The 16970-nt window shown below is 36.5% G+C and overlaps 1 protein-coding gene across 2 annotated transcripts in view; it reads right to left on the bottom strand.

Moving 5' to 3' along the window:
• Positions 1-365: 365 nt before the first annotated feature.
• The window catches only part of LOC131986305 (serine/threonine-protein kinase PAK 3), a 46272-nt gene continuing 29667 nt past the window's right edge, over positions 366-16970 (bottom strand). The window contains exons 6-16 of one of the 2 annotated variants that reach the window (XM_059351187.1): positions 16265-16327; positions 12757-12912; positions 11365-11536; positions 9789-9852; positions 8369-8417; positions 8137-8249; positions 6007-6124; positions 5693-5792; positions 5283-5479; positions 5021-5158; positions 366-4037 (exon numbers count right to left, since the gene is read on the bottom strand). In XM_059351187.1, coding sequence (XP_059207170.1) covers positions 3948-4037; positions 5021-5158; positions 5283-5479; positions 5693-5792; positions 6007-6124; positions 8137-8249; positions 8369-8417; positions 9789-9852; positions 11365-11536; positions 12757-12912; positions 16265-16327 — 1260 coding nt within the window. In that variant the 3' untranslated portion in view covers positions 366-3947. The remainder of the gene's footprint in view (positions 4038-5020; positions 5159-5282; positions 5480-5692; positions 5793-6006; positions 6125-8136; positions 8250-8368; positions 8418-9788; positions 9853-11364; positions 11537-12756; positions 12913-16264; positions 16328-16970) is intronic. The other variant, XM_059351188.1, reaches the window with a different exon arrangement.

The raw sequence follows: 16970 nt of genomic DNA, 5'->3' as shown, positions 1-16970 counted from the left end.
TGATGTTAAGATAATAAATTTCCTTTTTTTTTTTATAAAATGAGAATACAGACATTAGAAATTCTCTGTAAGAAATGTATAATTTCTGTTAGTCGATTATATTGATGAAAACATATCAGTATTTTCACCATTTATTAGATGTTGTCAAATTATCGTAATGGTAAAAATGTGGAAGTAAATACCATGAAGTGAAGTCGCAACAGCTCATTGAAGGCCTATATTTACAAAAAAAAAGATAATTAAAAAAAAGAGGATACAATATAATGTTAAAGGATTAAGAAAATACAAAGCACTGAACAACAATTTTTTTTTTTAGATAAATTCAACCTCAGTTTTACAACAGACTGCAAGCACCAACACCACTCTGGTTTTCTTCCTCTTTTTATTTCAGTCCAGTTCCCAAACTGCAATATTTTGTTTTTTTTTACACTCAAGACACAGCCATGCACAATTCAAAGTTCAAAAAGTCTATTGCTTCAACCACAATTAAAAATAGTTTATCCAAAACCTCATTTCCCCGTCACTCATTTGTCCTTTTTCAAAGATGGGGAAAGGCCTGCTGAGGTATGCCAGATGGATCAGCAGTTTTACAAAGCTAGACAATAATAAGAGTAATAATAATAATAATAATAATGATAATAATAATTTAAAAAGTAACATTTTTTGTCTTTGTTCCATTCTCTTGATACACATTAATAGAGGAATTTTCACACCACGTGTACAGGTTTACACATTCAGAAGATAGGAATGTACAGGAGCAACCACAGAAAAGGGGCACGTCAGCGGCGTCTCGTCCCAAAATTCACCTTTGTGCTCATAGTTCAGACCTGTACATGGGGGGCAGCAGAGGCCAAACGTCCCAGGGTCCTGGCCGAGCTTCCTGTCAGGCCACCCACACCTACCTACCTATCTACCTATCTACCTACCTACCGCACACACACATACATGTACTAACACTCAGCAGTGGTACTCGGGACAGACTGTGTGGGCCTGCACACAGAGCGCTGCGTTCATCGTCTCTCTGTCCAGATGAAGGAGTGTCCGATAAAGCCCAAAACAGGAGATCCAGGAGTGCAGAGACAGCGTGTGTGTATTTTCTCTTTTTTGATTTTCAGGGTGCAAAACATTTATTGATACATACCATAGAGCAACCTGAATATTGTCATTTTAACTTACATAATTCTGAAAAAGGGGTATTTACATACATACATACATATCCTAACAATCTTAACCTATTTGAAGATGAGATACAGTGTATAGTTTGTTTTACATGCATGAGTTCTGTTGCATCCTCCTGTCTAACATCACTCCTTCATCTTTGCTGTACAATGGAGGTACAATATGACTAAGCAGCTACCCTGCACCTCAAAGTCAAGGTGGACAACACGAGTGAGGCATCTTCTAGTGCAGATTGAGGTAGCCCCCTAACACACACACTCACTTACACACACACACACTCACTCACAGAGGGATGCTACATGGGAAATGCCTGACGAAGCTACCAAATAGCGACACAGATTAGATAACTTCTGTACAGGAATGAGTTTAAACGCTAACCAGGTATGAAAGGAATGTCAGCAAACAATACGGTTTCTATTTTCAGTGCTCGTTAGGACAAGGTACAATCATTAAAATGGCACCCACTCCACTACTTTCTCTCAGTGGATAACATTCCCCCTCTCTGATCTGCCACACGTTCCAAAAGCTCACTACAAAAACGCACAGATCATAAGAAAAAAAGACACATAAGACACCATTAAAAAGACAAAAGGACACTGAAGCATGAATGAGCAGCAGTTTGAAAGGAGAAAAAGGGGGATGTGAATGTTTCACCTGAACAGGTAGGCCAGGTTTCTGTTGGCATTCAGTTCAAACATGTGTAGGCAGAGTCACATAATGTATTCCGGATTATCACAAGACAATTGGAGAAGGGTGAATAACTTCTTTTATCTGCATTTTACATTCTTATGGAAGCCCTGAGGGGCAAGTGAGAGGAAAACTGTCATACGGTTACTAAATCTGATCTAAAATGTTTCACTCCTGTGTTTATGACTGGAGATCTGGTGAAAAAAGATCCTAAAAAACGGCATTTTCACATGTTTCTTAAGTTATAATGACAGGGAGGAAGACACTTTAGATCACACTTAGAAAATGTCTCAAAATGTTTTTTTTCTCGCTTTCCTCTGAGGGCTTCTGTATATTTATTTTCATACTTTAAAGTTATTTTAAGTGTCCACAGATAACTGATTAAATGGCAAGACGAGGAAAATGTTTTCTTCCTTCACAATTTAACGTTCTAACTGACCATTTTGGATTGAATACATATCTACCGTTTATTTATTTATTTTTTGGCATTATATTTTTGTCATCTTTCCTGCATTTGAGGTTTAAGGTCACAGGGATGTGTGGGGCATGATGGGAAACTGTGACAATGTGTGGACCTTATAAACATGACCTTCTGTTCGCCACAAAAAAAAAAGCTTATTTGAAAGGCTGAAATGTTCCTTGACTGTGTACCAGCACCTGAAAAAGGACAATCCATCACTAAATATAGATATTTAAGTGACAGCATTTATATTTCTCTCTGATCTAGAATTTGTCTTTCTATTCCATACATAATTATCAGATGTAATTAAAATAATAAGAGCGACACATGTCGAATATCAATGGATAATCCTATCTGAGATGCTTGTACACAATGACTGCTGCAGTACATGTACAGTATGTGTGCATGCATGGTAGGGTCATTAGTCAAATTGGCAGATAAATTGCTTGCATTAGTAATGAAGCTGACAATATTTTATAATTTTTTTTAATCATTTCTGCCATGTGGAATACGTGTTGAGTACCAAATGTTGATTAAAATGTGCAACACATCATTGTTTCTCTTTAAATAGATAAGAAAGTACAATATTATATATCTTAAATTAAATATCTGCATGTGCAAAACTTAATGTTTTATGTAGGCAAATTGGGCATCAATAGTGTTTCAGGATTTTTGAATAATCAGAAGATTATTTTAGGGAGAAAATAAATAAATTAACTGCAGTTAACCTGAACTCCAAAGGCTCTACGACAGAGGCAGCCTGAAAGAAATCGGCTCAAATGAAATATGGGACCCGTTCTCTGAAGCAGTTTGATGTTTGATGTTTAAAGCTGGCATAGGTCGTGTGAAATTATTCCTGACTTATTCCCCTGTAGCTGCACCCCTACACACATTCATGCACACACTCACACACATAAATATGCCACCTTGAGATGTGACAATCTGCAGAGGAGTAGCAGAGTTTCTCCACAGAGCCGTAGTCATGCAGGCAAAGGTCCCAGAGTCACTCTCTCACATCAGCTGGTCACTGCAGGTGCAAGTGTGGCCTGATTGTGCTCCATGGAGGGACGAGAGGAAAGAAATCCGAGCCTTAAGCTGGGTAGAGGAAGGAATCAAAGGCTGTTTAGTTTTGTCAAGTTTCTCCTCTTCGCTGCCGGAGTTTCTTCTTGAAAATGAGCACGTTCGTTTCGATTTTTTCACCGTTATTGTCTTGGTTTGGGGAGCGACTGCTGCCAAACAAGACATATGACACAAAGAGATGTGCACAGTTGGTACACACACACACACACACACACACGCGCACACACACGCACACACACACACACACACTTATGATGGACTGCTCTACATGTACAGAGTGCTGGAGAAGTAAACAAGGAGGCAAGGTCTTTTCAGCAGCATGGGCCGAGAGGCTGCAAGGCCAGATGTCCGTCCTACATAAGAGGCCTGGGGGTCTTTTGTCCTTGTGCTGTCACGGTAAGTCACAGAAACCCCCCCCCACCGCCCCTCCTTGTGCTGTCACTGTCACATCACCCACCAACCATGCACTCAAGCCCCTGCCCCCATGAACGCACACATCTCAGGCAGGGCTCCAGCCTCGGGTGGGGACAGAGGGCACATCCTAGCGACTGCTGTTCTTTATGGCTTCCTTCGCAGCTACAATCAGAGGCGTCAGGCTGGATAGAGGCTTTGCCAGCTTGAGGAAGGAATGCTGCAGAGAGAGAGAGAGAGAGAGAGAGAGAGAGCATCTTCAGGACTTTCTCTTGAAAATTCAGGACAGCATTTTTCCATTAACGGCCATATGAATTACGATAGATCCAGTTTTATTCCTCCTTTCCTCCAGTTTCCTTTCAGACTCCAGATTTAGATGAAAATGATCTATCGTAATGAGTTGTTGTTGTTGTTACATGCACCCATTGTAGTTCACAAGTGTATTGATGTTTCTGTCTCATTATTTTAACTTGTGTGCTGATGCTAGCACATAATGGGAATTGTGATTAACATGTTAACGGAGATTAGCAAAGCTATGAATTTCTTTAAACCGATCCATTGTACTTCAAGGTTTTATAATATACGTCTTGGATCATGTTACTGATTTCGCTCACAAAACAAGAACCTATATATATCTCATATGCTCCATACAACTGCTGTCTGACGAACTGATGCCAAACTATTCCTCTTTGCTTCTACAAAAGAGTCTCAAAACTCAAATTTAAATTCCCAATGGGTTTAGGGAAAAATGTTGCATAGTTTATCTAATATAGAGTTGAGTTTCAACCACAATGTGCACCAAAGTGTAAAGAAGCAAAAACTAGAGGGGCTAAAATACAATTCAACTTTTCCAGGACAATATACATTATTTCAGGTCATTCCCATGACTGTAAAACAACTCTCTAAGGTTTCAGGTTTTCCAGGGCGTGTGGGAACCCTGACACTCTTTTTTTTTTTATATATTATTTTTTTGGTATTTTTCATGCTTCATTGAAAGTGACAGATAGAAAGGGGGTGACAGAGGGGAAGACATGCGACATAGGGAGCTCAGGCCGGATTCGAACCCGGCTCCGCCGCAGCAAGGACTCAGCCTTAATGGTAAGCGCTCTACCAGTGTGAGCCACCGGGACGCTCCAACCCTGACACTCTTTTCCCACCACAAGTTTAGTGCACATATGCAGAGAGATCTAGCCTCGGTTTTACCTGGAGCAGCTCCTTTGCAGAGCCTCTGCGGTCCACATCCATCTCCAGACAGCGGTTGAGGAAGTCTCTGAACACAGACGACAGCCTCTCGGGGTTCTGCAGCTCTGGAGTCCCGTTGGTAGCTATCAGGTACAGCGCCTGGAAGGATGGATGAGGTCAAACAGGCCATCAAACGAGGTCATAAAGAAAAAACCTGAATCATTTATCTCCATGCATATTGTATGGCCAACATCCTGAATCCTGTGTTGTGGCTGTGTCTTACCCTGAGTGGATTCTCGTTCAGGTAGGGCGGTTCTCCCTCCACCATCTCTATCGCCATGATCCCTAGAGACCAGATATCCACTTTTGGGCCGTAAGCCTTCCGAGTCACCACCTCCGGTGCCATCCAGTAGGGTGTTCCCACCATCGTGCTGCGCTTGTTCTGCTCCGGAGTGATCTGGGCACAGAAGCCGAAGTCGGCTGCAGAGAGAGACAGAGGAGAGTCTTTGTTCCTGTTCTGCTTTATCACATTAAACAGTTTTACTTTGCACTTATCAATAGATTTGCTTCGTTACACTGATTTTTTCTTAGCATAAATCCAAAACACATCTCTCTCAGAAAAAGTCCTTTTTACTTTAATTCTACCGTACGAAAGCCAAGGGCAACTTCATGAAGAAAAAAGTGAAGACTTACTGAGCTTGACGGAGCCGTCCATGCCCAAGAGGATGTTGTCACTTTTTATATCTCTATGGATCACCTGGTTGGAGTGTAGGAAATCCAGGGCTTGAAGACACTAAAGAAAGAGAAATAAAAGGAGCTTAATATAGCTAATTGACACCCACACATACAAAGGGAAGCCTGCACTCCACACACGTTTGGATAGCCTTTTTTCTTGGCTGGGTGAAGTGTTAAAATGTTTTCATGTGCCCACAGAAATGTAAGGGTCAACTCGTCATAGCTGCAGAAGTGGTGGGTGGCACTGCTGAGGCCTAAACTTGGCTTCTTACCTCTCTGCAGACTGCAGCAATCTGGCCCTCGTCCATGCAGGTCTCAGTCACTACATCTGTCAGCGAGCCACCGGCCAGATACTCCATCACCACCCATAGCTCATCTCCTACCAAGTAACTGAAACAGAGAGAAATGAAAATACAGCAGAGGTGGATGTTAAAACATGTTACTTTTTCTTTCCTGTGTGTATTTGCTTTTGTTATACAGATGGTGGCTTTTTTTCTTCTTGTTGTTATTATTATTATTTCATTTTATCCCTTTACTGTATTGTTATTTGTTATTTTTGTATTATCGCTGAAAACTTTGTGGTTAAATTTTCTTTCTTTCTGGTAAATAAATCAGTTAAAAGCTATGTATAAAAAAGCAGAGAAATCTCCTGTGACTTTTATACTAATATACTAAATATACTAATATATATATTTGTGTGTATATATATATATATATATATATATATATTGTTATTACATTTTTATTTATCATGCATTAATGAAATAACAGGATTATTATCTTAATTATTCGAATGATTGTTTGATTTGGAGAAATTGTGAGAAATGCTGTCACATTTAACTCAGTTCACAGTGTCAGTTTTGTCCAAACAAAAGTTATAGTTAAAGTTATAAAAAAATACAAAAATACATGAAAGGAAAATCACTTGTGCAAAATTTGTGAAACTGAAACCATGAAATGTTTTTACATGAAAAAAGTACTTAAATTATCAAAATAGTTTCCAATTAAATGCTGTTATATTTATAATATGTTACAGTAGTTTAAATTGATAAAAAGTGTAATATTTTTAACATCCATGAATATGAAAACAAAATATCTATTAGGAGAACGGTAGATTATCATTTATTGTTTTTGTAGTGAGGTATTATATATGTATGGGTATCATTGGATTGTCTGCAATCTGTTTTTTTCCTCATATTTTTCCAAATTATATCATAAATAGCTAAATAAAAATAAAGATTTTCATATTTTATAACGTCTTTATATGTTTAATAAACAGGAAATTGAAACACTCAAGTAAAGTGCAAGTACCTAAAATGTGTTCTTGAGTAAATGTAAATGACTTACACCAACCATGAGTTATTCCATCAACTGAAATACACTTATACTGCATATACTGCAGAAAATGTAAGACAATCTAAGACAATTTAACATGTACTGTGTGCTTCATGATGCAGAGTGAATTACAAATCACAGTAGGTGCTGGAGCATGTTACTGCCAGCTGTGAACAACAGCAGAAAGGCCAATGTACTGAAATCAGAGCTGATTGAAACAGATGCTTAACATTTAATAGAAAACTGGGTAATTGTGGAGTGAAATTATTCTTATAAAACAGTAGGGGGCAGTCGTGCACCAAACGATGAAAGCTGTCCACCATTAAAAGGCAAAAGGAGGAGGAAGAAGAAGAAGAACAAGGATCTGAAAAACAGGCTCAGAGGATCCTTCAATGTCATTATGGGAACAGCTTGCAGGAGTTACTGCAGGGGAAAAGGGACATTTTTTAACTTATAGACATCACCAGGAAACTTCCCCATTTTGTTAGATTAACATTAGGAGAATATTTTTTTTTGCATTACAAGTTTTCTGAAAATGTAGCTATTTAGATATGCAAATTAGGTGTACACTCATTAAATATGTGGTCATTTGCATATATTTCCAGGACATAAATATGAACATTGGATAAAACAAATTTCAAAGTTATTATTTTAATTAGTTTTTTAATTAGTTTTTATTTAGTTTTTAATTAGTATATATTAGATCGAAAGTTCTTTACAGAAGGAAGTTGAAGGAAAAACTATTTTTAGTATTTCATAAATCAGAAAATATGATCACAAGCCATAAAAAAATTTTGATTTCCGTGTTGTTTTTAGGAACAAAATGTTTTATACATGAGGGTATGAATGATATGTAAACAAACCCTGTAAAAACATTAAGAATATAGTTAGGAATAAAACTGGTAAGTTTGGTGTCTGTGAGTGGAGCTGAAGTTGAGATTTATGAGAAAATCTCATTTTGAGAAAACAGCCTTTAAAGATTTCATACATTCTTAATGGAAATTACTATTTGAAGAAAAAATATTGAATCTAATTAATAGCAACAGCAATAGAAGATGTAAACTGACCTGTCCAGGTAGTTCACTATATTGGAGTTTTTGTTTTCCCTCATCACGAGGATCTCGTTGATGATCAGCTCTTTCTTGGGCTGCTGCTGCAGGTTCATCTGCTTGATGGCCACCTGAGAAAACAGACGAGGAATGTGTGGCTCAGAACGAGAGAAAGCTCGATGACTCGATAAGGAAAAAATAAATAATATACAGTGTGTGACTGTATAATCAACAGTACAATCTGACTCACCTCTTGGCCGGTGGCGATGTCGATGGCAGTGTACACAGTGCCGGACGCTCTGGAATAACACAAGATCAAAGTCATATAAATGATACGCTGTTTTATTGTTTTAGAATTACTCATTAACACTGACAATCATAATATTTTTTATTAAACAACTGTTTAAAAACTAAATCTCCGTTATCGTTATCATATAATTACTGTTTTTTCTTTACATTAAGGTACACAGTACTACTTAAGATACACAAGAAACTGTAAAAACACACATTATTGTCGAAATTTGAACTTTGCGGCAGTCTTCGAACAGATCATAGGTTTCAAAAGTTACTGTTGGAAAAAGTAACCAAAACAAAGCTTAAAATTGTGATATTTTCTGTCAAAATCCCTTTATTCTACGTCTCATTTAAATGCCCCAAATAATAAACTGTCTGGAATAGCTGCATCCTGTTAAATTCTGCTCCTCAGCGACACTGTGAAGACATGATTGACTCTGCTGAGACGAATAGTCATGTGACAAATATTCACTGAAAATCAGTTTACACAGAGCAGAGAGGAGAGGACAGGAAAGGTTGCAAGTAAAGGTTGTAAAAATGAAAATAGTTGAATATGTATAGCATGTGGAGAGCCAATTTTCCCCATATATTGATGACACTTGTGGGCACTTGGAAAAGTGTTGTATATAAAAACTCCCCTTCATTCAAATAATAAAAAAATTCTGTACAAAAAAATGAAAAAAAAAACACCCTGAAAGGCTTGTTGGTGTTCAGAGGGTTAAAGTAATTTTTTGATTCTTCACTTACCAACTGTATTAGCTCACTCTTTTACCACATGAACTTACATTTAAATGACATTAGCAGTGGTGAGCACAAAGATTCATCAGTAATTTATAATATCTGGTCAAAGGAATGGTATGCAGCCTTTCTGTCCTTATTTGGAAGAGTAGCTCATGGTAGTAAAAACCTTCAGCTGTGAATTTAGGCTTCTGGTCTTTCCTCTTTCTCTTGCTGTCAGGTCCACCTGTGTACTGTCAGAGGCTATGAATAATGGCACACAGTTCCTGGTACTAATAAGTTAAAGATCACCCAGCACAGTAAATAGACAGCTATCTACTTTTCAAGATAGGAGCTTCCTGATCAAATATGGAAATAGTGAGCATGTCCGAGCAGATAACAACCACACAGCTTTTTTATCTGTGCAGAAAGTAGAGAAAGAGATGGCTGAGCTAATCTGGCCCCTGGCCATTTCAGGATACAGTTCTCATTTCCTCTCAACTTATTTTTCCCCCAGTCATTCAGCCAAACCCTCCCTCTGCCTCCGTCTCACTACAGTGGTCACTGCAGCTCCGTCTCTCCTGACGAGACTGACTGCTCCTTAAATTGCTCTATTTCAATAACTGTGACAACTGGTTTATGATGGCGGCTGGACTTACCCTTGTCCTATTTTCTCGAATCGTGTGTACTTCTTCTTGGGATCCCCCACGCTCACAATACTCCCTGAGTCAGAGAGAAAGGAGATATATAATGATGGAGCTTGTGTGGGCGCACACGGTCATGACTGCTTTCACACAAATACACAGAAAACATCATTCAGGACCTTTCTGGCCTTCTGTTTCAGTCCTACCCTGGCTCACAGAGCAGCTCAGCAGTATGTCTCTACTTGTTATTGCATGCTGGTGCTTTGAAGTTACAGTGCAGAGAAAGGAGTCCAGAAAAAAGCCGTAATCAATAGCAAAAAGTCTTTCTTTGCCCATATTTGGTAATTTTGCACAATTCTTCTAAATACAGTGGAAACCTCTAAAAGTGATCGCTTTTTATTTATTTTGTCCCGTGTGTCTCACATAAAGCATCCTTGTGTTTCTTTCTTCTCATGCTATATAAATTATTATTATGATTATTATGATTATTATTACATCTGTCTGGGTCAAATTGATCACCATAAGTGTATTATTATTATTATACCTATTTCTTTTCTTTAATAACCATGCAGATTACATCCAAATTGACATTTTCCTATTTATGACATGATTATAAAGCAGTAAAGCGGACATTGATATTTTCTAAATTTTATTGATTGTTTCAAAGCTGTTTCAAATGACTGTACAAATTAAATTGCTGTACTGTGCATAATTAAAAACACACTATAACAGTTGTATATACTGTAGTTCATATTGTAATTAAGCTATAGTCAGAGCAAACAGTAGTGCAAATAGGTTACTAAGGCACAGTATAGAAGTGGTTTCAGTGCAATTTTTTAAAGGTCTGAAAATACAATAATATAAAATATATACTATTAAATATAATATAATAATTTAAATACTGTAAATTGTTAATACTTAATATTTTTACTTGTTTATCTGCTAATACCTCTTATATTTGTAGTTTATACTGCTCTTTACTATTTATTGGTGTTTTTTGCGATCCACTTTGCTGTGTAATTCTTGAATTTCTTGAAATTTCCCTGTTGTGGGGTTAATAAAGAAAATCTTAATCTTAAAATCTTAAAAATAAACTGTAGGCTATCAATTCTGAACTTGTAGCAGAGTTTTTAAAACAAAGAAAAAAATATTTATTTTCATATGTTATCATTTATGTAAAGACTTTGTTTTTATAGTTATTTTATATGATCACTGGCGGGAACACAATTGTTTTCCACTGTAGATTGACTTTATGCTCTAAAAATAAAATGTGAAAGACAGCCACTAGAAACCAAATATCCAGCCGGTCTTCTGAATCACACTGAGGTTGTGTCCTCAGTGTTGTTTTTGAGAATGTGTGGATTTAAACTTTTTTTTACATTATACAATTTTTGGGTGATTATAACATATTTTATAAAATTCTATATCTTGAGATGAAATTGCTTGTGAGTGAATAAAAATGAAAAAATAAAGAGCATTTTCATTTCTGGCAGTGTGGTGAAGGCTTTTACAATAATTTACGCAGACATAATTCGCAGAAAATAAAACCTGAACTAATGCTATGAGCTCTTTTGGTGTCAGAGGAACATACTGAGTCTCTCCAGAATTTCCTCATCTGTCATTTTGGACTTCTTCCTCTGGCGGTCAGTGTGGCGATACATTGTGTTGGACGTGTTCTCCGGCTGGACCTGCGACTCCGGTGGAGTCACGACTTCTTTCACAGGGGCGGGAGGCTTCGGCTCCAAGACAGAGCGCGTGTAGATCTGTGGGGAGAAAAGACTTAAATTAATGCCATGGGGGGATTTTGAATGAATGCTTTATTGAATGAATGCTTTATTTCGGTTACAAAAAAAAACAAAAAACAAAGACAACAAAATAAAATCATGTTTTTACAAAATAATCCATCAGACAGCAACCGAAAAAGGAATAGGCTGAAGACCAAGGCTTATTTTTGCCTCTCACATGTATACATGATATACACTACCGGTCAAAAGTTTTAGAACACCCCAATTTTTCCAGTTTTTTATTGAAATTCAAGCAGTTCAAGTCAAATGAACAGCTTGAAAGGGTACGAAGGTAAGTGGTGAACTGCCAGAGGTAAATAAAAAAAGGTAAGCTTAACCAAAACTAAAAAATAATGTACATTTCAGAATTATACAAGTAGGCCTTTTTCAGGGAACAAGAAATGGGTTAACAACTTAACTCTATGGAGTCTTGGGCTATTTTGTCCATTTTTGAATTATTTTCATGTCTTTGTAAGTCATTTTGTGTCTTTTTTTAGTCATTCTGTGTCTGTTGGTGTCTTTTTTGTCATTTTGTGTCTTTTTTTGGTCATTTTGTGTCTTTTTTTTGTCCTTTAGTCCAACATAAAATGTGATTTTGAATTTTTTTTTTTACTTTGAAAACACTATCATGCTCAAAAAAGAATTTTAAATGTTGCAAATGTGCATTAATTTCAGAGTACACTGAGACATTAAACTGCATCATTTTTAATTAAATTCTGGAAAAGTTGGTGTGTTCTAAAACTTTTGACCAGTAATGTATATTACATTAACTGAATAATTCACATTGTTACAAAACACATGATACCTTAAACTGAAAAATCAAATTCAATCAAATTTCATTGTAACCCTTGATAAATTTAGACTTTAAAGTCTTCTTGAAAACTAACATAGAATTACACATCTTTATTTCATCATTTAGTCCATAATTCCATAATTTGACACCCAAAACTGACACACATCTGTATTTCAGTTTTACTTCTGACTTTATGAGTTTCAAACATTAGCAACCCCCTTAAGTTATAAATCCCGCCTTAATTTAAACATTTTTTGAATACAAACAGGAATTGACATGTTTACCACTCGAAACATAATTTCTAATGTTTTTGAATATACGATGTCCTGAAATTTTAACGTGTGTGATCTTATAAAATTTGCTTTTGAAGCAGAATTATTTCACCCTTCGTGCCGGATAAACTCACAGATTTGGTGTGCTCGGGCCGAGGTGCGATGACTGGAGGCATCTCGTCGTCATCGTCCTCTTCCTCCTCCTCCTCCTCCTCTTCTTCCTCTTCCTCATCCTCCTCTTCTGACACAGGTGGAGCGATCGGGGGCTCTGACGATGATGTCTTGGCACCCTGGAGGGTAGAGGAGTCAGTGAGGCTGGAGGCATGTGCCACGTACAGCATGGATGCACATCTTTACATTTATAACAACTTTAACCCTTGTGCCTCAGTTTTTAAAAAGTTTGATGTCCAAAACTGCCATAAAATTGTATATCAACATTACTTTCCACTATAGCGAGTTAAATCCTTTAACCAACTAAAGACACATGATCATAACAGCCAAATATTCATACATTTTCAGAATTTTAACCCTTTAAATCTTTGTTTGTTTACATATTAAAATCACCAAAAAAAGGTTTTAATTTTCTTTATATTGAGTAATTGGAATCTCACAGTGTTTAGCAACAACATTAATGTTGATGCATTTTAAGTTTTCCATAATACATAAATGTCTCCTTCCTAAAACTACCAAAAATAATACTTTTAATAAATATTATTTTCTATTTTTACTGAGTTGTTTACATTTACGGTTATTTTAATGAAAAGAAAAACAAAAAAACAAAAATAAATTATTTTCTCTATAGTGGATATTTTGAATCTGTCTCTGATAAGCAACAACATTAGTTTTTATGCATTATTATTATTATTATTATTATTATTATTATTATTATGAATAATAACTATTTTTCCAAAATACATAAATGTTTTCTTACTAAAATGGCCATACAATACTAATTATAAATATTATTTTCCACTTTAACTGAATAAAAATGTCTATCTATATTCATTCATTTTCAAAATGCCAGCTTGTATATATAATAATATATATAATATATTGTATTTTTATGAAAAATGCACAAATAATTAATTATTTTCTATATTTTTCCACAGTCTGTGATATGCCAGTGATGAGTGAGGATATAAATCAAGTTTCATCATGATTTTATGATTTACTGTACTGGGATCACACAGTTTACAGACTTTTTATAGGAGCTAAGTTTTATTTCTAAAGAAAATAAATACAGTGTTACCAAAATGTATGCCATATGCAATAACACAGCCAAAATAATACAAAAAAAGGAATAAGAATATATAATAAGAAAAAGCCAACAATATCCCCAGAGAGGCACAAGTGTCAAACAAATTTACCAACCAAGCCATGAACAGATTTCTGTCCAGCTGCATTACATTCAAGCTGTTGTGATGCTTAATACATTTTTAAATTGTGTCAACCATATAAGAGATACAGATTACATCAACATGTTATTTAAAAGTGGTGACATAAATTAGCACATGTGATAATTAAAATACGGTCCATCTGCTCGAGTGAATCTACAGAAGCCCTGAGAGACAAGTGAGAAAAATATTCTGTTGATCCAATTTCTAAGTCTGATCTAAACTGCTCGTGTATTTTTGACACAGGAACAGGTGAAAAACGTTTTTTTCCAGGATAATACTTTTAAGTTACTTTTTTTCATCTTTGAAAACAGTTTAGCTATTGAGGATAATTTCTGTTTATGTTAGTAATAATGTTCAGCCACTACCCCATGTTCTACATACCAGTTGATTTTTATTTTCTACACACACTCTAAAGACAAAGTACATATATTGTGTGTTACCCAATTATGTAACATCACTGCAATATGTTTCTGTTGTCTGGAAATGTGTTTTTAATCAGCATTAATCTGTGTTTAGTCTGATTTAGAACATGGTGCCATGGTGCACTTCAGCCAGAATATGTATTCAACAGCAAAACTAAAAAACAATCACGCAAAAAAAACAAAAAACAGCAACTTAAAATCCTGGTAAAACCTATTTTATTTCACCTGTTTTTTAGTCATAAACACAGAAAACAATAATAGATCAGATTTACAAACTGGATCACCAGAATTTTTTTCTCTCACCTGCATCTCTCTGACATTTTGCATCAAAGAAAAAACAACAAAAGCAAAAATGAATAAAGTTAAATTATTAGGAACCACTGTGTTAATAGTGAAGGGAAGTATTATGAGTCCAGTGAGAAAAGCATTAAAGGAGTGAGGGGCCATTCAGAGCAGTTTATCTGAGTGTTTCTATGTTGAGGGGGCGGGTCAGGTGTGAGAATGAGCGTTAAAGCTTCTGTATGTAACTGTGCTATAGGAGAAAACATGCTGCCACATTGCAGTTATGTGCAATATGTTGATGAGCTGTAGACATCCTCTTGATTAATCAGCCTCGGGCATATTTATTATGCCTAATGCTCAACCTTTATTTTTCCCCATCCAAAAACTCTGCTAGCCTTGGATCATCTTCCTCTTATGGAGTGGAAACACTTCATCCATTTCCAGTCTCGTCATGCATAAATGAAGCAGTGCAGCTTAGTTCTAGTGATTAAAGGGAAAGGGTCTGGCTGAAGGAAAGCCTCAGTCCTTCATTCAGACACACTGGGCCTCTGACCCGCTCCATCGAGGGCTGGGCCAAGACTGCAGTGCAGAAATGAGAGTGTAGCTAACTGTAAGCAGTGCCATGGTTCTTTTTTTGTCTTACAGAGCCATGCGGTAATGTCTACGATGGTGATGAAGGCACATTTTAGTAAAGAATATGAGCTAATACATGCAGTTTGACAGTCATCACAACCCTCTGTGGCATGCGCCCCTGCCCTGCCATCTTAGAGGTTTGAAAAAAAGGATAAGAGGTGCTCTTGTGGAAGATGATAAATACATCAGTAACATCAAAAACCAACCTGGTCTCACAGAAATCCGTGAAATAGCCACGGATTTCGCTTAACTCAAAATCCGTGGAATAGCCACGGAATCGCTCAAATTTCCGTGAAACTGACACGGATTTCGCTACAATGCAAGTTAATGACAGTCATATCCCGTGGCTATTGGTTTGTTCCAAGTCATGTGACTTTCAAGGTCCCAGCGGTCAGAACAAAAAACATGGCGGACAGTTCTCTCATTTTTAGTGAAAAATCAATATTTTGACTTAGTTTCTGCATAAAAATGGATTTTGATCACATTTCTAGCGAGAAATTTATGTTTTATTTTCTAAATATTCACTCAGTGAATGTACATAATCACTTTGTATGTTGGAATAGCCACGGGATATGACTATGTCATTAACTTGCATTGTAGCGAAATCCGTGTCAGTTTCACGGAAATTTGAGCGATTCCGTGGCTATTCCACGGATTTTGAGTTAAGCGAAATCCGTGGCTATTTCACGGATTCTTGTGAGACCATGTTGTCAAAAACTAATAGATCCAATCATAGCCCCCATGAAATTCCAATACAGAGAGTGATGATGTGTCTAAAATCATATATTTATATGTTTCCTTTTTTTTTTTTTTTGCTTTAGCCAGTTAGGAGAAAAATTAGGAGATTAAATTTAGCTTCAAAGCCAATGCAGAGAAACATCATGTGGAAAGTAATATGGAGGAGTTACCTTGTCAAATAATGCGCTGCAGGTTCTAAGGCTGACAGGAGGCCCAGAGGACAGCAGTCGGTTCTGAATGTGAAGGTTGAAAATGGGAGGATTTACTCAAAACAAACCCACACAATGTTTAAGAGTAAGTGGAGTTCAGGGGAGGGGGGGAGGGCAGGGGGACGCTACTGAGGGATGGACGTTAGGTCTGTAAATCTGTCCTCCTGACACCCAGCAGGAGGACAGGACAGGACGGAGACCAGTAATGTCACCTGAAGACTGTCCTTTACACACATATTCTCAGATTTCTTCTTGAATAAAAATGCTGGTTAATTATCTTTAATTTTAATGCTTCTACAGTACCAGTCAAAAGTTTGGAGAAACCTTCTTATTCAATGGTTTTTCTTTATTTCTATTATACTTCCTACATTGTAGATTCATATTAAAGACATCAAAACTACACACACACACACACACACACACACACACACACACACACACACACACATATATATATATACAGTACAGTACAGGCCAAAAGTTTGGACACACCTTCTCATTCAATGCATTTTCTTTATTTTCATGACTATTTACATTGTAGATTCTCACTGAAGGCATCAAAACTATGAATGAACACATATGGAATTATGTACTTAACAAAAAAAGTGTGAAATAACTGAAAACATGTCTTGTATTTTAGATTCCTCAAAGTAGCCACCCTTTGCTT

This window comes from Centropristis striata, chromosome 15, assembly GCF_030273125.1.
Source record: "Centropristis striata isolate RG_2023a ecotype Rhode Island chromosome 15, C.striata_1.0, whole genome shotgun sequence".
In the NCBI taxonomy this organism is placed as follows: domain Eukaryota; kingdom Metazoa; phylum Chordata; class Actinopteri; order Perciformes; family Serranidae; genus Centropristis; species Centropristis striata.
This window is presented reverse-complemented; position numbering and strand designations above follow the sequence as displayed.